At 34.8% G+C, this 23,244-nt stretch overlaps 1 protein-coding gene across 2 annotated transcripts; it reads right to left on the bottom strand.

The window, feature by feature from the left end:
- Positions 1–1,157: 1,157 nt before the first annotated feature.
- On the bottom strand, positions 1,158–22,753 carry DEPDC1 (DEP domain containing 1). Of its 2 annotated transcripts, XM_047085715.1 has the most exons (12): positions 22,649–22,753; positions 20,308–20,573; positions 16,672–16,828; positions 16,102–16,220; positions 15,544–15,674; positions 14,120–14,167; positions 10,110–10,247; positions 7,968–8,819; positions 7,337–7,509; positions 5,189–5,365; positions 3,598–3,783; positions 1,158–2,890 (listed from the first exon to the last, which is right to left on the bottom strand). In XM_047085715.1, exons 1-12 carry the CDS (start codon positions 22,694–22,696, stop codon positions 2,750–2,752), a joined length of 2,436 nt encoding a protein of 811 aa, XP_046941671.1. In that variant the 5' UTR covers positions 22,697–22,753; the 3' UTR covers positions 1,158–2,749. The 2 variants fall into 2 exon arrangements, with proteins under 2 accessions (XP_046941671.1, XP_046941672.1); XM_047085716.1 differs by lacking the exon at positions 7,968–8,819.
- Between the last annotated feature and the right edge of the window lie 491 nt (positions 22,754–23,244).

The raw sequence follows: 23,244 nt of genomic DNA, 5'->3' as shown, positions 1-23,244 counted from the left end.
AAAGAGCTATTTTTGAGTAATAAAAGATTGTTAGTTGCTGTACTTTATTGTATTTAGAACTGTTAAGTTTATTTTAGTGAAACTGACTTTATTTCTTTCAGTTAAGAGTTTAATATTAAAACTAGCTATCCTTCATTTTCTCTCCTAGAAAGGCTTCAACGCCACACACACACACACACACTCTTTACCTTCAAAATCAAAGGCAGGTATATCTGTTGGAGAAGTACACAGGTTGCCAGGATATAAAATTTCAGAACTATCTCTAATTCCATCAAATATGAGGTCAAATTATTGCCAATGATAGAATAGAAACATATGGTGAAAACTGCATCCCATGTTTTCACATACTCAAGAATATTGGTTCCGAAGGTATTTGCACTTTCCTTCCTTATCAAATTTTCCCTTTATATTGGGTTAAAAATTTTTAGCCAGTGTGTACAATCAGAACCCTAATCTCGTAACTAAACAATAGTTTAATAAGACTCACCAATTGTTCACAATTTTGTTTGGTTCATGTGTGCCCAAAGCAACTGAAAGAATACAGGACTATGTTTTTGCTAAGATCTCTTCTAAGTGCTATAATTCTAGGTAATTCTAATAATAATTGTTAATATTTATAGAATGCTTCTTCTAGGCTAGATACTGCTAAGCACTACATATGCATTATTCAGTTTAATTCTCACAATAATCCTAAAAGAGAGATACTATTATAATCTTTATCATATGGATAAAGAAAGTAGAACTTAGAGCAGTTAAGTAATTTGTCTGAGGTTACATAGTAAATAGCATGGTAAAATTCAAACCTGACTTCAAATTCATGTCATTAAAATTTTTTTAAGTTTGTTTGTTTGTTTATTTACTTATTTATAGCAAGCAAGAGCAAGCAAGAACATGAGTGGGGTAGCGGCAGAGAAAGAGGGAGAGGGAGTGAGAGAGAATTCCAGGCAGGCTCCATACTGTCAGTGCAGAGCCAGATGCAGGGGTTGAACTCAGGAATAGTGAGATCATGACCTGAGCCAAAATCAAGAGTGAGACACTTAACCGAATAAGCCACACAGGCACCCCATGTTACTAAATTGTTACACCAATTTTATAATCTCAATTGCATGCACACTAGCTCAGATGAAAAATTACTCTGTCTTTATAGTATTTATATATTTAATATCAATAAATACAAAAACAAAATTAAATTGTTACAAAACCCACAATAATTTTTATCTCAATATGCATAGAATTCACATTATTATACATCTTTAAACAGGAAGTTTTAGCATATAAACACCTTAGAAAAAGCTCTAATTTGGTCCTATAATCTTATAGCTAAGGTTTCTGGGCAAAAGATATGTAGTTGCCATTTTCTATTCAAGTTTTTAATAAAAAATCTCAAATGAAACACTGTCATTTTAGAGTACAACATTACATTGATAAATCAAAAGTCATTGAACAATGTTTATGACATCCCAGATACTCTGTACATTTTTACACTTGAATGGATATTAAATAACCTTAGAGTAAAATATGGAAGAAAAACTGCCTCAAGTTTGTGTTAAGTCACTAAAGCAGAAATATGGATAACCCTGTATTAAGATGAAAAGCATTTATAATCTGCATTTTCTTCCAGTGAAATAATAAAGCCAATGTGCCACCAGCTTGGTATTTACTTGTTTATAAAAAGTGTTTAGGGACTGATTCTCAAAGTTGGGTAAATATTGGTATCATCTAGAGAGTTTGAAAATACTGATGCCTATATATCATCCCTTAAAATTTGGATGTAACTGATATAAGGTAGAGCCTGAGCATGTATTATTTTAAAACTTTCCAGGTGATTCTAATATGTAACAGTTTGAAAAACACTAGCTGAGAGAACTGTTACATAACTAAAGAGCTCAGTATTCAGCTGAAGGACTCCTTCAGAGTGTGTATTGTTATTTTAAGTATCTGATAGGTGTCTCCCTTGATTAGAAAATAAATACTTTCAAGAAAGACATTTTGTTTTATTCATCTTAGTCTCTCCATAACTGGAATAATAAAAGGCACATAGTAGTTGCTAAATAAATATATTTTGAATGAATACATGATTGCTTTATACTTCTTTTACACCACTATCTTCCAGTAGATACATGAACATAAGAATGCAAGAGATATTTATTGAAAAATTGAATGACCGAAGCACTTGGGATAAATGTTTAAAGCCAACTGAAGACTTACATGTACATATTTTAAAAACACACATATATAAATAGATCAAAAGTAGAAAAAGAGTATACAAAAGAGTGCAGCATTTAACAGTAGAGAATTCACTGAGTTTTCCAATATTCTTCACATTCTTATTCTTAGAAATAAGAGTATCCCTAAATAACTTGTACTTTAATATTCATAAGCACGTGTGCAGATAAGTTAATTTCTTTTAAAAACAGAATTATAGCTTAATCTTGATAAACATGTCAGGTTTCAAAATTCAAGTAAATAAAATTTTAGCACACACTGTAATAGCTTTTCCAGATGTTGTGTCAAAAAAAAAATGTTTCTGGTTAAAGTATCTGGTATTGCTTTTGTTATTTGCTCACAGTTGAGACTCACTACTTTCTTAGCAGTCTTACACTGATAAAAAATTACTTTGGTACCTCCATACATGTGTTTTATTTAGAAAAACCTTATTAATAAATAGACTTCCTTTTTTAGTAGCTAAATTCTTAAGTATGGCTTCATTCACCAAAGTTCTACAAGTATTACATAATTTTTAATACAGTTAGTATCTTAGACTACGAAACTTTGTTTTTTTTAAAATTAGCATTGGTTGTTTGATTGTAGGTTTGTCACCAAAAAGTACTGCTTCGCTCTCCGTGGTTGGAAATCTTTTCTGATATATCAAGGGATATTCCTTCTGAAACTTAAAAATGAGGTGAGGAATTAGAGAGTATTTAACATTATTATCCTAGCTGAAGCCAAGTTCAACATTTTATAAGAATTCAGTGACTTTCTCAAAGATGTATTTCAGAAATGAGTATCTTTTCAATTTATCCTTGCCTCTCCCTCTGCTTTCTCATATATGAAAGGTATAAGGTAAAATTTCTTAGATCCCAGTTAACATTAATATACTAGGATTCTCTTCTGATGTGTTTTCCTCCTAAATTCTAGATGTTCTTCCTTTCCATTGGTAAAGCCTATGAAGGCCAGAATGATCTAGTATATTTCATATTTGAGTATCTCAGACCTGGAATTAAACTTGCCAGAATCATGTTACTACTGAATTTTGGTAGAGATAAAAATTGTAAATGGTAATAATGAGTCACCAAAAGCTATGTATTACAATCAAATTTTATAATTGTTTTTTCAGGGCAATCTAAGTTATAATCATTGGAAGTAAAGGAAGAGTTATCTGTTATTATTATTGTTATTATTTAAATTTAGTAAGAGTATATTTATATTTATAAAGAGTAAAACCAGGAATGTAGGTTACATTTACATACACACCTATATATACAATATCTAAAATCCAAAATAATGAGAAATTAGATTCTAAATGTTACTAAATAACAATCAGCAACAGCATATTTAAAAAGATTTATGTGATTGAGAACTTATGCATTCTCTTACCTGTTTTAGTTTTTTCCTTTTCTCCTTTAGAGGCAAACTCTTGTTTTTAATAATATTCTCTAAAAGTTCTGCAATTGCAGCTTGTGAGGTAGACACTTTTTGTTCATCAAACTCCTGAGCACTAATCTGCTTACAGTATGAATATGTTGGCAAAGGAACAATCAGTCCATCTCCGGGATTTTTAATCTGTTTTGAACAAAATGATATAGTCCAAGTCTATTAATTCTGTTGATGTTCCTGTTTGCTAAGTGTTCTTTTGATGGGATTTAGCATGTATTCATTTGCCACCAAACATTCAACATTTAAAAAAAAAATTGTGTTATGCAATAGAGTAGTGATAAATCCCAGGATCTACATCCCAGACCCACAACCTACTAGCTTTGTAACCTTCAGCAAGTTATTTAACTTCTCTTGGTCTGTCTCCTCACCTGTAAAATGGGGATTACATGAGATAATGTATATAGAGGGCTTAGAACAGAATAAGCATTAAATAAGGCAGCCATCCATCATCATTGCTATTAACCATGTATTTTATTCTTTTAACTACAAAACAATAAAAATCAAAGTAATATTTGAAAAGTTTTATTTATTTTGTGAGACAGGGAGGGAGGGAGAGAGAGTGTGTGTGTGGGCAGGGAGGTGCAGAGAGAGAGAGAGGGAGAGAGGTGGGGGCGGGGAGAGAGAGAGCGAGAGAGAGAGAATTCCAAGCAGGCTCTATACTGTCAGCGGAGAGCCCGACATGGGGCTTGAACTCATGAACCACGAAATCATGACCTGAGCTGAAATCAATAGACGTTTAACTGACCGAGCCACCCAGGTGCCCCAAAGTGATGTTTTAATTCACTTTAAAATATTAATGTTTTGACGTAGTAAGAGTATTCATATACTGTTTTTGAGGTGTAGGAGCATGGGAAGATACTATAACATCTGCTCATAAAGGAAGGAAATTATAGGGATAATTATGTTAAGCCAGGGCAATATTAGAATGGTATGTATGGGAAGAAACATGAATATATGTGCTGGGCTGCCAAAGAGTGAATATAATAGACATCTGTTGTTTTGGTTACTCAGTATTCCTTCTCTCCTTCTTTTAATAGTTTCTTCCCGTTCCACCTCCACTATCCTCACCTTTTTTGAAGAACAGATTCTCCTCTAATCTATGGAGAGCCAATCAGAGCATGGCCCTGTCTCCAACGCACTCACCCTCAACCACCTAAAAGATGTGTATTTAGACTGGATGGGGCCAGTCAGAGTCCATGTGAAGAACTTTTCAAACTGGTAGGTGAAGGGATAGTTCTTTTTTCCTTTGGATTAAAAATGTTAAGTCTGTGATTTAAGAACTTTAATCACACTTATGGATCCCCCATCATGTGAAGGAGCCTTTTGTCAAATACAGGACCAAGATGGAAATAAGAGATGAAGGAAACAGTTTTATTGCTATTTGAGTCTCCAAATTCTGTCTACATTCCTGACTTTTAGAGGTTATTTACGTGAGCTGATAAAGTCTTCCCTTTTCATTAGGCTAGTTTGAGATGAATTTGCCACTTGGAACTGACTAATGCAGACAATTTTTAAGATTTACAATACATACATAGCCCTTTTTTAAGTAGTCAAGATGTTTATCCACTGCAGTCTGTAAGTAAGAGGGTACTTGAAGAATTTCCTGGTGATGATCCATTAAGAAAGAAACTAATCTTGCAGCAAGAAGCTCATCAAGATCCACCTCTTCAGCACAGCATAGCACACACCGAGAAAAAGTGTGTATCATCTAGAAACAAAAGATGTGAATTTAAAAATTTAAGGTATTATATAAATAAGAGTATCAGTAGTTTCTGATAAAGTAGTTTCATGCTAAAGTACTGAGATAAAGTGATAAGCAGACTTCAGCTTACAAATGAGGACAATTAATTACATTAGAAAGGTAAGAACTTAAAAGTACTTGTTAAGTATTTCCTTAATATAATTCCAAAGGATTATAAAAGGCTTAGTTTTTTCTTTAATTTTGTCACAATTGTATCAGTAAATATCATGGGTTCTATTGGTATCATATAGATATTTTACTTAAAGAATGTTAAAGAATAATGACTTATTACATTAAATTAATCTCATAAAACACAAGCCAGGAGAATACATAATATATAAACTTAGTGGTTATAAAGTTGGTACCATTTAGCTTTTGAAATTCTGGAAAATAGTCTTTAATTATTTTGTCACACTTTAAAGACAATACATGTATTGTTCAATTCCATCATAAGGAGTCTTCAAATTCTGGGATAAGTTTTGTGTTTCATAACTCATTTACTCTCAATCATATCCATATTACCCACTAAGTATTAGACTCACGTAAACAGACACCTCATTCTAAAATAATTACAGTTATAAGAATTCTATTTTAAGAATTTTGTACATAATAGACAATGAACATATTTATTGAATTGAAATATTTTTGGTTTTATTCCTACATGTCAGTCATGTTTTCCTTTCTCCTTCCAAGACTCAGTCCTTAGCTTTTTAGTCTTCTTTCTTAGTTTTGTAGAGTTCATTTACCCTCAAAGCTTCAATTACCACCTCCCTCCAAACAATCTGCCTTCTGCCCTGATCTTCACCAGGCTCACATTTCTAACAGTCTGTTGGATAAATTTCACTTGAATGTCCTGTATACACTCAAACTCAAAAAGCATAAAACTGAAATTATCTCCTTTCTACTCATGTCTCTCAAAATATATTCCTCTACAAACTTCTCTATGCTTTTTAATGGTGTCACAATTATGTAAGAATAATTCTTCTTCTGTAGTTTGGGTCTATCATTGTTAAAGAACTGTCCTTAATGAGTAGAAGAATAGAGCTCAACTCTAGATTCCTTGCTATAAGAAAATCATTTGAAGTTGCACTGAGGAAGTGGCAGCTCTTGAAGAGAGAGAAAGAGAGAGAAGACACTATTTTAAGAGTTCATTTCCAATCAATAGCTGTATAAAATGCCTCTACCCTCATCCTCTTATGGAGTCTGAGACTGCTTCACAGTAGTTTGTCCCAATTTCTTACCCACAGTGACATGCTATCCTGATTCACATAATTCATCAAATACAACTTTCCCACTACCATAATATTCCCATAATTCTCTAGAGTTATAGTGCCCTTATGTTTTTTTTTTTTTTTAATTTTTTTTTTTTTTTTCAATGTTTATTTATTTTTGGGACAGAGAGAGACAGAGCATGAACGGGGGAGGGGCAGAGAGAGAGGGAGACATAGAATTGGAAACAGGCTCCAGGCTCCGAGCCATCAGCCCGGAGCCTGACGCGGGGCTCGAACTCACAGACCGCGAGATCGTGACCTGGCTGAAGTCGGACGCTTAACCGACTGCGCCACCCAGGCGCCCCTAGTGCCCTTATGTTTTTAACTGTGCCTACTATCTCCTCTTCCTTCCCCACCAAACAGCATTGGCATAAGGCAATGGAATGTGGTCTGATGGTCTAGGTCAATCACTACGAAGTGATATGAATGAAGAGGTAAAGTGCTCAGACAAGATAAAGGTCAGGATATGAAAGTACAACATACTGGGCACAAAGGATTAATGCACCAACATTCTGCTACTAGGAAAGATATTTTTAAGAGCCTTTCTACCCCAAGAATCTAGGATTTTGAGACTAGGACATCATTCAAGTAGTACTTTTAGGTGATTTGCTTTTCTTTTTATAGTTTATGAACCAAGGCTTATTCTTTCCTTAAGAAATCAACTTACCAGTGATCTTGTACCCATTGCATCATGAAGTTGGGGCATATCAACGTTTTGACTCATTCGAGAAATCATGCGCATTAAAAGTTGAAGCTTTCTACGATTTGGTGGGGGAAGTAACAAACAACATAACTGTAGTGCATCGATGGCAACCCTCTCTAAATGAGGTTGCAGCAAACCTGGAAGGCAAAATTATACCCCACCCCCGAAAAAAAATCATCAATGACACTAGTTGCTTTCATACTATGCACATATACAGTTACGTAAAGAATACAGTTATATAAATATTAAAATAATATTTTAGTATCTAATTTCTTATAACTGTCCCTAGAAACTTCCACATTCCTCAAAAGCATGGTAAGATGCTCATTTTCTTCATAACCTATTTGAGTACTAATATCCTTCACTTACTACAAATAAAGTGACTCAGAATAAGTTAAAATGAAGTAAAAGAAAATAAGTGCTTTATATAAGTAGAATAAATCTTGGTTATGCCATGACAAGAGTCTTTTACGATAAAAACTTCTCCTTTTGGAGGAAAAATATAAAGCAGTTTCAGAGAAGAAAAGACAGGTAAGCAAAACAGTTAGTAAGCACTAAAAGTTAATATTACATGCATTGAAAGCATCAACCTTACTTTGTGTGCCAGTCAATACAGAAGAAGCTGGAGGTAAAGAATTTTCTGAAAGTTCTATTGTACTTTTGCAGAGTCTTTTATTGATTGTGGTACTAGACTCTCCGAGTTCATTTTCCATAGCTGTTTGTATACTTGTGCTGAGATGTCCAAGATTTGGTTTCATGATAATTTCAGCCACTGGCATATTGATATAACTATTACTTCTTGTACTACTTCTTAAAAGTAAACTCTGAGATCTACAAGGCTGTTTTGACTTGCATTTCCCAATACATAACTCCTCTTGGTCTTGAACAGTCAAAGTAGAGGTTCTCTTAAAACCAACACAGAGTGGTTTTTGAGTACTTTCCTCTGAATGAAGATTCATTAGGGATTCCTGTTTGGTCTTAGACTCTAAAAACTGCTTATTATGTTGTCCTTCTCTATTCACAACAGATTGATGGAAGACATTGGAGACCTCTTTACTTGAACTCCCTGGTAAGTCTACAATTCCTTCTAAAGAATAGCATCTTGATTTGACGTTAGAGGATAGAACATGCATACTACTTAAGCCTATTAAATTATGACAACTTCCTCCCATTATGTCATTAGCACTGGCTCTTCTATTTTTGAAATTAACTAGCTGCATTTTCTTAGCACATTTTTCTTGAAATCCTTGATCACTTATCTGCAGTCTCTTAGTAGTATCTGATTCTTCTTTGTTTTTGTCTTTATGAAGCAGACTGAGAAGAAGACACTCAGTTGATTTGAAGGAATTCAAATTGTTTAAGCGAAGGATTTTTGAAGACTGTGGATCATCTTGGATTTTATGTATCCCACTGGGTCTATCTGAAACTGTGACGTAGCCACAAACAACTACCAGGAAATGAAACAAAAATTAAGATGCAACTGTGTGACAGTGGACAAAAATAAAACAAAAACAATAGTAAAGTTAAAAAAATAAAGCATTACTATAGTATATATTGTTAGTATAGTACAACAGCAGTTGCTTAATTCAGAAGCCACTTAAATAGGACACATGCAACATTCAGTTACAAAGTGCAAGACTGAGTAGAGGTTTTCCAACTTGTGATATAAATCACTTAAAAATCTTTTCAACAATCTAATTAAAGTAATTGAGTCAAATACATTAAAAAATCACTGGCTTCGTCTACAAGTATTAGAAAGCTCTTAATTATAAGACAACTAACTGTACTACAATAAAACTTACACATTTGGTCTTTGTCTCTAGTAACTGGTATAGTGCTCCTAAAACGTTTGGAATTTCCAGAGAGGGCGTCTTTTGTTATCCATAGTACATCTACTGGAGAACATCTGAGTTTATGGTAATGAGGTGACTTAGGGCTGAACTTGCTTAGAAGGTTGGAGCTTTCAACCTACCTCAGACCTCCCTGAACAACAGAAGGATGCGGACTGAAGACTCAGCAAAATCACCAATAACTGATGATTTAATCAATCATGCCTATGTAACTAACCCTCAGTTAAAACTATGAAGTAACAAGGCCAATGGAGCATACAGGTTGGTGAACACATTGACATGATTGGGAGGGTGGAATCCCTGGAGAGGGCATGAAAGCTGTGTACAACCCTTACTTCTTCCACATAGCTGTTTCTGATTTGTATCTTTTATAAAAACTGGTACTCATTAAATAAAGCAGTTTCCAGAGTTCTGTGAGTTGTAGTCAATTATTAAACCCAAGGAAGGTTGTAGGGACACGCAAACTGGTAGGTAGGGCAGAAATGCGAGTGAGTAAGCCTGAGGACCTCATCTGCAGGTGGTACCTGAAGTGTGAGGGCAGTCTTGTGGAACTGAGCCCTTAATCTGTGGAGTCTGCATAACTTTGGGTGGTTAAGTATCAGAATTTAAGGAATTTGTCCTTCACTTGTAGGGTCTGGTCTAACTGTGGGTAGTCAGTGTCAGAAATGAATTGAATTGTAGTACACCCGATTGATGTGAATAACTGGTGTGAGAATGATATATTTGAATTACTGGAAGACAACATAACGGGAACCATAGTATTCCCAAACTGTAAAATAATTTATAGCTTGCCATCTTCATATTTACCTACACTTTGAGATCTTTTAAATTATGGGAAACTTGAAAATGTTAATAAATTTACATAATAAGTAAAAACTCATACATACCCAAAATGCTTACAAATAATTCATAATATTCAAAGGTAAGCAGAGGTTCAGGGAGATCTAGAAAATAATCTGCTATTGTTCTGAATACATCTCGTTCAAATCCAACATAAGTTGGATTATTCATATTACTTCTTGGCCCTAAAAGATAGAAGGCAAAAAAAATTGGTAGAATATATTTTATTTAAAAAAAATTTTTTTAACATTTATTCTTTTTTTTTTTTTTCTTTTTTGAGAGTGAGAGAGACAGAGCATGAGTGGGAGAGGGGCAGAGAGAGGGAGACACAGAATCCAAAACAAGCTCCAGGCTCTGAGCTGTCAGCACAGGGCCCGACGCGGGGCTTGAACTCATGGACTGCGAGATCATGACCTGAGCTGAAGTTGGACACTCAACTGACTGAACCACCCAGGCACCCCAATATATTTTATTTTAAATAAAAATTTAGATATACTTATAAAAAGTGTCAAAAAGTTCTCCATGATGGAGCAAAGTTTAACAAATTCTGTCACAGTTCAAACATTTCAAAGAATTGTGCACATCACATCTCATTCTTTCTCATTATGTTTTCATTACAAATCACTGCGAATAGGGGCACCTGGGTGGCTCAGTTGGTTGGGCATTCATCCGAGTCTGGATTTCGGCTTGGATTGGGCCTCCTTGTGTGGCTCTGTGCTGACAGGGTAGAGCCTGCTTGGGATTCTCTCTCTCTCTGCTCCTCTGCTGCACCCATGTGCTCTCTCTCTCAAAATAAATAAATAAACTCTAAAAAAAAAAAAATCACTGCAAGTAACTACTAGCATTTTGTCTTAATACTTATTTACCTAAAAACTGTATATAAGGCAACATTTGAAATATATTTTAAAGCAGTAAGGTTATTTAATGAGATTTTATTGCAATTCATTTTACAAAACAAAGAATATGTAGATAATGAAAATAATTCTTCCAAATTATCTTTTGTAAATTTACATTTTCATAAATTTTGTCTGACATGAAGCATACCCTTAATGAGTTTAAATAATATCTTTACATTGCCATTTCATTAGCTTAATGTTTTTTTTTTAAATTTTTATTTTTTATTTTTTTAGAGAGAGCAGGGGAGAGTGGCAGAGGGGAAGAGAGAGAGAATCTTAAGCAGGATCCATGCTCAGTGCAGAGCCCGACGCAGAGCTGATCCCACAACCCTGGGATCCTGAGGTGAGCCAAAATCAAGGGTTGGACACTCAACTGACTGAGCTACCTAGGCGCCCCTAGCTTAACGTTCTTCAAAGAATCATGCTTGCTCACTAGTTTTTTACTCAGAAATAAGATCTGACTTCATATTACAGATGAGGAAACTGAAGGTTAGAGTAACTTGCCTAAGATGAAAAAAACCATTGGTGGCAAAGCTAGAATTAGAACTTAGAGCACTTAAAGCAAGACTCAGAGCTTTGAGGTCTAACAACATTTAAAGTGTGCTCCATGGACTACATAATCAGACTCATTCAATGTGCCTATTAAAAATATGTAAGTTCCTCTGTACAAACCAGAATTTATGGAGGTGAAGCTAAGAATTACTGACTTAGAAATGTTTGCTGCTGGCTCACTAATTTAGTAGTTTCCAAATGCTGAGTGTGGGAATCTTCACTAATAAGAAGCTTTTGAGGCATGTTTAGTCCAACTGGAATGAACCTACCTAATGAATCATCTAAATCAGAATCTTTGGCTAGTCTCCCTAGTGACTGTAATATGCACTCAGGTTTGAGAGTCACTATTTTATCTTTCAAGTTAAAATTTTTCTCTTCCCAAACCCAAATAATTTTACTTTTCTGCCAGCAAATTTTTATATGGTCATAATGTGAGCATACACACTGAAAAAGGATTGAAGAAAACAATCACACACATTTAACGGCTTAAAGGCTAATATGGGTTTTATGTAGAGCAAAGTAAAAATCTTTTTAAAAATTATTGTTAAAGTTTTAAGTTTATTTATTTGTTTTTGAGAGAGAACGTGAGCAGGGGAGGGACAGAGAGTATCCCATGCAGGCTCCACACTCAGCGTGGAGCCTGACATGGGGCTCGATCTCATGACTGTGAGATCATGACTTGAGCTGAAATCAAGAGTCAGATGCTTAAGGAGGATATAAGATATATTCTTAATATGTAGAATAAAAAAATGTGATAATCATTAGAAAATTTTCTAAGAACATACTCTTATTAGAATTAAAAATACAAAATTTATAGTTAGTGTATCTAGGTTTGAATACATATATCTTTATGTATCAGTAGAAGACTTTCAAAAGCCATACTTTCTCTTCTAGAAAAAAACTGAGGATAGTATATTAATCACTCATTCCTATATGTCACAGGATTACTGTAGGGGATTGAATAATAACTAAAAGTTTAAATGCTACCTCTAGCTAGATATATTGGTAAACTGGAATCCAGTAAGTTATATCTTTGCTATCATTTAGGTATAACATGGACTGGTAAGAAAGGGGGAAAAAAAAACTCTAAACATGGGATATTTGAGAAATTCCTGAAAATATAAGTATTGGGTTGCTAACCATGAGCCAAAGTATAAGACAGAAGGGCAGTTAGGTGGGGGAAGGCAGAAAGAGAAACTCACAAATCAAGCTTATGATTAAGATCTTTACACCTCAGTTTGATAAATAAAATCTTTCTATAACTTACATTATTTACTTTATTGCTATTTATTCTGTTATTTTGTCATATTGACACCCAGTGGACAACAAGGGAATATGTACCTATCTTGAACATTATTAATAAAATACTCATTTCATAAGAACTAGAAAAAAATCCTTTTATAAAAAAAATTATTAAAATATAATTTAACTTTTAATGATTTAGAAGCACATATTTCTGCATATTTTTAAAACTGATTTTTAGGGGCACCTGGGTGGCTCAGTCGGTTAAGCATCTGACTTCAGCTTAGGTCATGATCTCACGGTTTGTGAGTTTGAGCCCTGCATTGGGCTCTGTGCTGACAGCTCAGAGCCTGGAGCCTGCTTTGGATTGTGTCCCCCCCCAACCCCTGCTTGCACTCGCTCTCTCTTCCAAAAATGAATAAACATTAAAAAAAACTTTTTTTTTTTTTTTTTAAATTTTTTTTTTCAACGTTTATTTATTTTTGGGACAGAGAGAGACAGAGCATGAACGGGGGAGGGGCAGAGAGAGAGGGAGACACAGAATCGGAAACAGGCTCCAGGCTCCGAGCCATCAGCCCAGAGCCTGACGCGGGGCTCGAACTCACGGACCGCGAGATCGTGACCTGGCTGAAGTCGGACGCTTAACCGACTGCGCCACCCAGGCGCCCCCAAAAAAAAACAAAAAACTTTTTTTTAAATAAAAAAATTGATTTTTAAAGCAATTAGGGCTTTGTACTTGAGCCAGTGTCTCAAATTATAAAAATTAACTATCACTTCTCACTGTTGAAAAAGCTTTTTTTCCATTTACTGATTAGTGACAGATCATTTTTTTTTATAAACATAAAAGTTCCATTAATGTATCTTATGGAGTACAAGCATGTCATGAAGCAGCTCAGTGTTGACGCTGTGTACAATGGCAAGGGAAATGAAGTAGATTTAATGTGACTTCATTTCTGATTGAACTTTTCCACTTTATAAGAGCTATTACTTAAAAGTTGCTATTTGAACTCTATAGGCCTCACTAAGGCAACTGGTGTAAGTTATACCTAAAAATCCTTTGATATCCACTAGCCTGTGATTTTATGATTTATGAAAACTGAGCTACAAATGATGAACTTAAATTATGAAATCACCATCTGCATAGAAAAAGTTATGGACTTTATAATGCATTCCACATGCAAGGAAATGCAATCAGATCTACTAGATTGTCATTCAAACATCAAAAGAAATAGCATACTTTATCAGGATTTCTATAAATTGTTTTCAAAATTTCCTTAGCTCTTATTAAATAGTATAAATATATATTTTATATAAATATATTTTATAAATATATATATATACATACACATTTTGTTTGTTTAACTTACAATTTGCCAGGCACTTCATGGCAGATAATACCCAGTGAGGAAGGTCATCTATACAAAAAAAAATTTATATTGTTCAATAATATCACCTAATTTCCATGATACTATATTTAAAACTTTACGCTTATTATATATAATTACATACACACATATATATGTATGTATGTATATGTATGTATATTACCAGGATTAAAAATTATTATATGTTTAATAAGACATAAGGTGAAGACAATATTTTAAAATACAAGTTTAAAAGTCATAGAGATCTTGAGTTTGATTCTTTCCAGAATACATAAAACAATTACCCCCAAATTGAGGATATTTTGGTGGAGGGTTCATAAATAGTTAATGTTCATACTTGTCCACTGCCACCATGTTTTCTTTATCTTAATTTCCATTCTGATTATAGGTATGCTATTTGAATATTACTGATTTGAGTGAGACCTATGATTGAAATGATATATCTGAATATTAGGGTGCTTTTAGTGAGGCTTGCTTAAAATCTTTCATTTGCTACTAACTGAAGTATGCTGCATGAAATCGAACTGTTTTTTGACACCAGCACAAAAACCACACATACACTTAACTTGAAGAGTTTATGGTTATAAAGAATAGAAAGTTTGAATAAGAGAATATACTGTTAAGTATGTGATTTTAGGTAATTTAAGATGGGAGTGGTACAAAGCCATATGCATATGCAACATAACTTAAGTTTTTGCTTTTTGTTCCTACAATTCAAACTTTAAAGTTCTTGCCAACACAAAGAAACTCAAGTAATACATACCAGTTAATTCTACAGGCAACAATTCATTATAAGAAATGAGTCAACATTTTGAGATTTATTGATACATTTCTTAAAATGTTAAGTTTTCAATGTAATGCCGCTGGGTTGAATATATCATTGATTTTTCCATCTTATATCTAAAATCAATACATTATATATATATATAAATATATACAATAAACCAGTGATCTTTAAAATACTGGTCTTGAGACTTTGGTCTTGAGGGTTTTGCATATGTCTTGACTTGTGTAAATTTATATGTAACTGCTCATGTAAGCTCCAAGAAGCCATGGACCATTTTTCTCTTGTTCATCACTAAATCTTTAGTATAATGCCTGGTACATTGTAGGCCCTCAATAAAATGTAGTTAATCAATAGTTTTAATTATATTTTCATACCTTTTGGATGTTTAACCTTGCCATTTAAAAAAAATCATGCATAAATACCATGAGAGGCTAAAATAATAGTACCAATAATATTCACTTAAATGATTACTAAAGCACTTATGATGATAATCTCCCCTTAATACTTTTTCAGTTAAAGTACTCTACTTTCTACATTTTTAGCCTCTCTACACCCCCACAATAGCTGCAACCTATGTTAGCAAGTTTAAAAGAGTCCAACTTCTTTTATTGATACCAACCTGATTTGTCTTGTAGTATAACTATTCCATGTTTACTTGTATTGGTCATGTTGTACATTATGTATTGAGGAACTACTTGATTTGGATTTATGACTTCTTCTAGGGATGACACACCTAAAATGGTTTGCAGGCTAAACAGAAGAAAAAATACAAACTTCTTTTTTCTACATAAAATAAGTGGAATGGGATATAAATATTAAAGAGTACGAATGGCAAACAAAGCCATCAGAATATTTTTCTTAAGCCAAACTGATAAAGGTTATAGTTAGTATCCACTTTCAAATATACTTACCTTAGTAACCTTGTAATGATTCCAATACAGACCCCGAACTATAGCTATATATAACTTTGACTCAAAGAAAAAACAAATCATACTGAAAACATTCTATTTCAACTGTACTAGAAGTTCAAGAGCACTTATTAAGAAATACAAATACAGGTTAAATTCTAAGCTTTAAGAACTAATCTGTTTTTTTGCATTTGTAGATCTTGATAAAAATGTCAAATTAACATTCTAGAACACCTGTGGAACTTGGTTAGAGCTTAGTTTTAGCTTACTAGATCAGAATAATATATCTCCAAACTTCTTCAATATCTTCTGGGCTTATTTCTCTATTATCAACTGAGTTTTCTTGATCTTCATTGATTATTACATGGTTCATTTTCTCTATATTTTCCTGGAAAAAAAATTACTTTGGTTTAACATGCTATGCTCAAATTAAGGAAATATTGAACTGACACAATTCCTAATATTTAGTAATTCTACTAGTAAACAGTCCACTGTGAAGCTGTAAGTTTAAGTGTCACCTGAAGGAATAAGGTTAACATATGGCAATAAAGGTTTTTGGTTTTGTAGCTGCCCCTACCACTCTCAAATCAATTTAAAACTAAACATGTTTAAGTTATACAAATACTGTTTCAGGTGTGTCTTATTACCATTTTTATTATTGTTCCTATGGGTTCTATTGTTCTACAGTAAAACATATACACATATTTTTGGAATATAATGTAGGTCAAGAGACTTTAGTATTGGCTTCAAATATTAAAGAACTATCTACTTTTACTGTTTTATAATTAAGTACATGGTAATAAAATTTAAACTAGTGATTAGTAAAAAGGATGTTTTACCTGAGAGAAATGTAATCCAGGTTTTTTAGGAGTTCTACGAGATAAATTTCGTAATTTAAAAATGCTATCTTTATCTTTGGAAAAGTTCTCTATGCTGTTTTTTCTCAATTCTGGATGCCTTCGTGGAAAACTTTTAAGCGGAGAATTTGCAGGAAATCTGGTTTAAGAATAACATGCAATTAAATAATGTAAGATCAGAAACAAAGTTTTAGTGTCTGTTTATCTTTTAAAAATCACAAAAGAACTGAATTTATTTATATTATTTATATTACCAAGGAAGGAAGATTCTACATAAATTGATTTTCCCATTAAACCTTTAAAAACATTTTAATGGTTTCCTACTTTTTTAGTATATTGTATGTATTTTAACTTTATATCTGGATAAGTAAGAGTTATTATTGGGATCAATTCTGTTGAAGAAAAAAATAGTTCCATTTTCTAAATTTCTTTGACAAGCTATCTAATTTATATATATTTTCTGATCTTTGTCTGACTGTTCTTGTTCTGATTTCCAGAGCTTGGTCTCTGTTATTCCTTTTGACTATAATGCTTTTTCCCCCCTCCAGTATAATAAAAAATATTTCAAAGATACAAGAAAGTACGGAAAATAATGTAAACAACATCCAGATATGTAATCATCAACCATCAAACAATACAATATTTAACATTTTACTCAAGACTTCATTATTAAAAAAAAAAAAAAAAGACTTCATGATTATTTTTTTGTTAATCAAATTCTTTGCTTATTCTATTTCTTTCTCTTTCTGAGGGAAGCCATTAACTTGCAGTTAGTGTGTTTCTTTCTTATTCATGTTTTTATACTTTTAATAAGTATACATAAACAACATATGGCTTGGTTTTTTTTCTCTATGGTATTTATATATTAATATATAAGATATATGTATAATGTATAAAATAAAATATGCATAAGTTTTTAGTGACCTCAGAAGTTCTTATTCCATGATCCTAAAAATATTTTCTTATACCAAGTTCCCATGTACAGTTGACCTTTGAACATGGGTTTGAACTGTGCAGCACACTTATACACATTTTTTGTATATACAGTACGGTATTATAAATGTATTCTCTCTTATGATTTTCTTAATAACATTTACTTTTCTCTAGCTTACTTTAATGTAACAATACAGTATATAATACATTTAACATACAAAATGTGTGTTAATTATTTATTTTATTGATAGGGCTTCTGGTCAACAGTAGGCTATCACTAAAGTTTTTGGTGAGTCAAAGTTGTATGTGGATTTTTGACCATGCAGGGGAGGGGGTTGGTGCCCCTAAGCTGCGTTATTCAGGGATCAACTGTATGTATAGTTTTGTTTTTTCAGTACTTAATTATTTAAATTTAAGCCCAGATATTGGGTAGGGAAATTCTCTCCTCCTTGTTCTTCAAAATTGCCTTGGACTTTTATATTACTAAAAATACTTTAGAACCTGCTTGTCAAATTCTATAAAAAATTATATAGGGGTTTTGAATGAAATTGCATTTAATTTATATATATATCAATTGGGGAGAAATGACTTATTTATGATACTAAGTCTTCTTTCTTTTTTTTTTTTTTTTTTTAAATTTTTTTTTCAACGTTTATTTATTTTTGGGACAGAGAGAGACAGAGCATGAACGGGGGAGGGGCAGAGAGAGAGGGAGACACAGAATCGGAAACAGGCTCCAGGCTCCGAGCCATCAGCCCAGAGCCTGACGCGGGGCTCGAACTCACAGACCGCGAGATCGTGACCTGGCTGAAGTCGGACGCTTAACCGACTGCGCCACCCAGGCGCCCCTAAGTCTTCTTTCTTTAAAAATGTTTATTTATCTTTGAGAGAGAGAGCTCATACACATGAGTGAGGAGGGGCAGAGAGAGAGGCAGACAGAGAACCCCAAGCAGGCTCTGTGCCATCTGTGCCCTTAGCACAGAGCCCAACATGACTGAAACTCACAAACTGTGAGATCATGACCTTAGGTGAAATCAAGAATCCAACGCTTAACCAACTGAGCCACCCAGGCGCTCTGGATACTAAGTCTTCTGATTCATCAACAGGATATCCTTCTTCACTTATTACCTTTAAAACAATTATATAATTTTCTCCAGTAAAGTCTCACACATTTTTGGTAAAGTTTATTTTTAAGTATACTTTATAAATTTGCTAACATTATAAAACACTTAGAGGCAGAGAGACTAGTTGAAGAGTTATGCAGAATTCTGGGTAAGAGAGAAAAATGGTTTAACAAAATGAACTATCAGAGTGAAGGGAGGAGTAGATCAGAGAACTGCTAAAGTGGTATAACAGAGATGGTCTGTTAACTAAATCATATTTAAAGGGGAGAAAAAGGAAAAGAATCAAAACAGCTATAGGGAAGACAGTGCTATTCAGTTAAGTATGGAGTAAGAAGATAAAATTTGGGTTAAGGCATGATAGTGATTTTTCTATATGTTATATCTGAAGTGCCTAATGGGCAAAAATAGGTCTGAAGCTCAGGGATATATTTGGGTTGGAAGTTTGAAAGTTATAAGGAAAGTAGGTGAAGACATGGCAAGAGATTGCCCAGGGAGACAGTGAAGTAAAGACAAGTCTAGGACCTTTAGAACCAGTAACAGCTAAAGGATGAATAATAGCAAAGGAGCTCACAAAGTGCCTAAGCAGTAGTTAAGACAGGCAGGATTTGTAGAGTGCTATACAAAAGGAACTACTCACATGTTTGTTACTGCAATTTACTTGTACAACATAAATCATCTTTGATACACAAGAATCAATTACTAAGGCACTTCATTTGAAAAGTACTAATTTTTTAGAGAGAAAAAACATGGATATTAGAATCCAAAGACCTAGTTTAGTGATATATAACATAGAACCCTGCACATGAGAGAAAAAGCAATGGTGCTGGCCTAAGGGAGTCAGAAAGGCTCCACAGAGGAGGCTGCAATAGAATTGACAGGAGAGCAAATGTATTTACTAATCTGACAATGTCTACAGTGTTTCAAGGTAGAAGAACATATTTCAGACAGATATAACAAGATTTACTGAAGCATGGTCTCAGGTTCCTCATCTGTAAAAAGAAGTTAATACCTAACCTGCTTAGCTAGTCCAGGGATTAAGTAAGAAAACATGTAAATCATAAAGCAGGTCTTCTGATATATGGTAAATCCTTAAAAAAATATTCTCTTTAACCTATAGTATATTTCTTCTGTTATTTATTATATAAATTTTGCTATTATTTCTTTTATCACATGAATTCTTAGGTTATATGAGATTATGTTACTTGGAGGCAAGGACCTGTGAGAATTTGTCTTATAATTCTTGAATCTATGAAACCAAAGGTTAATAATGACCTATCCTTGAAATGTTACAGATTTCAGAATATGCAGAAGTGATATCACATTCTTTCCTCCCAATACTTATTTTATTATATATACTATCTAACATTTTAAAAGTTTTAATTGTGTAGCAATTAACTTTAAATTCTAAGTGGTTTTAATTGCACTAAGAGCAGTAACAGTTTTATAAAGAAAACATGTTTTTCTTCTGAAAAAGCTGCAATTTTAGTAAAAGTATTATAGAAGTGGAGTTAAATTATATTGTTAAGTAATTCAGTTTTGTAGTTATTTATCTGTTCAGTACCTGAATAGCTGACTGTTGTCATCAAGATTTTCTGATCCCCATCTGCCTTTGATATCTTCAATTACATGATTTTTAAGAAATTTTCTTAACAATTGGATTGTCTGTTGCCTTGTAACTTCAGGACCAAAATTATTATTATTTCTTAATAGGTCATAAAGCCAGTCCACTGCTTCTCCTGCTGTAAAACAATTGCCATATTTTTTAAAGTGTTGCCTGTGTTTTCTTAGAGGCATTCCTGCTCGAAAAGATGTTGTAATTTCATTCCACTGCAAAAAGAAAATATTAAAAAAGAAATTAAACATTGTGCTGACTCAAAACAAATTAGACAAAGAACATTATTTTATTCATATCTGATTACATCATAATTCGTGAAATCATTGATCTTATTTACTATAGAAAATTTTATATATCATACTGATTTCTCTTTATTAATTCTGGCATTGTAATAATATGTCTTTGTAATAGTGTAAAGGCACTTATTGGCTGGTTGGCTTATTTAGGAAACCTAGAAATAATGAAGAACTGTAATGAACTTGCTTCTTAACCTTCAACAGAGAAAGTACCCTTTTTTTTTTAATTTTAACTAATATTAGTAAAATGTTGGTAACATTTGTGTCAGACACTGCTCTACATTCATTACTTCACTTTCATTCTCACAATTCTATGAATAGGTACTATTAGTATCCTGTTTTCATATAAGGAATATGAAGCACAGAGAGACTGATAATTTGACCAAGGTTACAGAACTAAGTGATGAACTCAGGCATTGAAACCCAGGTTTGAATATTCTAGAACCTGCAGTAATAACTACCAAGCTGGCCAAACAAAATTGATGGCAGGCCGTAGTTTTACTGATAAAATACCTTTAATGTTGCAATATCTTCTATATTTATTATAGTATTTTTTAAACGTTTATTTTTGAGAGAGAGAGATACAGAGAGAGAGAGAGAGAGAGAGAGAGAGAGAGAGAGAACGTGCGTTGGAGTGCAGGGGAGGGGCAGAGAGAGAGGGAGACAGAGAATCCCAAGCAGGCCTCCAGCTGTCAGTGCAGAGCCTGAGGAAGCACTCAAACTCAGCAACTGGGAGATTCTGACCTGAGCAGAAATCAAGAGTCCAATGCTTAACCCACTGAGCCACCCAGGCGCTCCAATATTTACTATAGGGTTTCTTATGTAAAGATTCCAATAGTGAACACTGAACAGATGAGGCAAATTAAGTAAGCTTTACGTCCACTATATATTTAATAACACTGATATACCTATGTTTTAAAAAGATACTCATATTTTCTAAATTGTCCCCAACCCAAGCTTTCAAGGTTTGTGGCGGCTAGAACAGCGGAAAACTAAGGTGGTGGTGGTGGTGCAAAATGAACACATCACTTTTTAATTGAAAAATCCTCCATTAGAGGTCAAGAAATCTGACTTGTAACCCCAACTGTGTGGCACCACAACACAAAACCTAAGAGTTGAAAACACAATAACTGTATTCTTTTCTTCCCACCACACCTCCCCATTTCACACATTTATTTACTCAAGAAACACTGAGCTGTAGCCTATCCATAGGATCTATACATCACAACACACGTTCACACGCAGTATCCTCTCAGTATATCCTTAAGGTAGATATGCATCATTAGCCCTACTTTCCCAATGTGGAAACTGAGGCTCACAGCAGTTAAGTCACTCGCCTAATGTCTCCTACCCCGTGGCGCTGTATTCTCTTGGTTTGAAAATTTAAGTGCACAAAGACTCTGTACAAATCCAGTGACTACCAACAGTGGTTCCTGACGAGTATCTTAAACACTCTGGGTTTAGTTTTTAAATGGGCAGCTGTTACCTAGTGCTATTCAGTCGGTAGATCCTGCATTGAATTCTACAGGCCCCGCAAAACGAAGCTGTCACATTCGGACTGTCCCCATTCTGACACTCCAGAGTAATGGAACTCCGAATTTTTTTTTGTATCCAGATGGGGGTAGAAAATCAGACGTGGGGAACGGCTAAAATCATAATATTCTCTGATGTTCCAGGGCAAGCTGACAACTGCAGGCACAGTTGTCGCCCAAACAAGGCCAGAGTATGATGCGCCATCCCAGGGACGAGACCCTTTGGACAAACGGCTCACAGGGAGGGACACAGCCCCGACCTCCAGGTAAGGGGGAGAGGCGTGTCCCGCAAGGGTTTCCTGATACCGGTTTATTCCCCCGCCCCCCTCCCCCGACGTCTCAGAAAACCAAACCCAAACCAGGTTCTGGGACCCGTCTGTCCGCCCCAGGCAAAACTCCGAACGCTCTCACGTAAAGTCGGCTGCGGTTGGCCGGTCTAGTCGTTCTGCGCTGTCTTACCAGCTTGGTGGCCCGATAAGGTCCGGGAGGCACACTCCGACTCTCCATTCCGCCCGCCGGGCCCGGAGGTCTGTCAGCGCTCAGCGCGGTGCATGGCGGCCTTAGGCGACTCTAGGGCTCTGGGGGCCCCCGACGGCGGCTGGCTGGGAACAACCGTCCGCCGCGCCGCGGATTTGAATAGCGCAGAGGGCTGCGCTGATTGGTCGCGGCCCTGAGTCACGTGGCGCGCCGCCAGGATCCGGCTGCGGTTGGCTTGCACAGTGGAGCCTCTCAGGGCTGGGGCGCTGGCGGTGCGTGGCTGGCACCCGCTAGTCAGCGCGGGGGCCGGGCCCGTGGGACGGGCTCTGGGCTTCACCCGGCTGTCCTGGAGCTGCTTCTCCCTCTTGCGGTTGCAGGCGAGGCGGAGTCTTGTTTCCACACTAAGAACCGGTGAGGCAGTTTAGTCACGGACTGGATGGTTTGGAGACCAGGCTTTGGCTTAAGGGAATTTGAAATTTGAAAAGAAAAAGGAAAACAAAACCCTAAGCCCTTTTAGCCTGGCCCTACAGGATCTCCAGCAGTGGTTGGCATGTAAAACAAAGCATCTCTGGGGCGTA

The sequence above is a fragment of the Lynx rufus genome, unplaced genomic scaffold (genome assembly GCF_022079265.1).
Source record: "Lynx rufus isolate CCGP_SWC_20201006 ecotype Redwood Valley unplaced genomic scaffold, mLynRuf1.p SCAF_2, whole genome shotgun sequence".
NCBI classification, from domain to species: domain Eukaryota; kingdom Metazoa; phylum Chordata; class Mammalia; order Carnivora; family Felidae; genus Lynx; species Lynx rufus.
Note: the sequence above shows the minus strand (reverse complement) of the source record. Positions and strands in the feature narration are given on the sequence as shown.

Coding starts and splice junctions, on each gene's coding strand:
- DEPDC1 (XM_047085715.1), bottom strand. CDS start 22,696: ATGGAGAGTCGGAGTGTGCCTCCCGGACCTTATCGGGCCACCAAGCTG. Junction 16,829..20,307: donor GACAACAGTCAGCTATTCAG/GTACTGAACAGA, acceptor TTCTTAAACCAG/ATTTCCTGCAAATTCTCCGC. Junction 14,168..15,543: donor TATACTACAAGACAAATCAG/GTTGGTATCAAT, acceptor TTTTTTGTATAG/ATGACCTTCCTCACTGGGTA.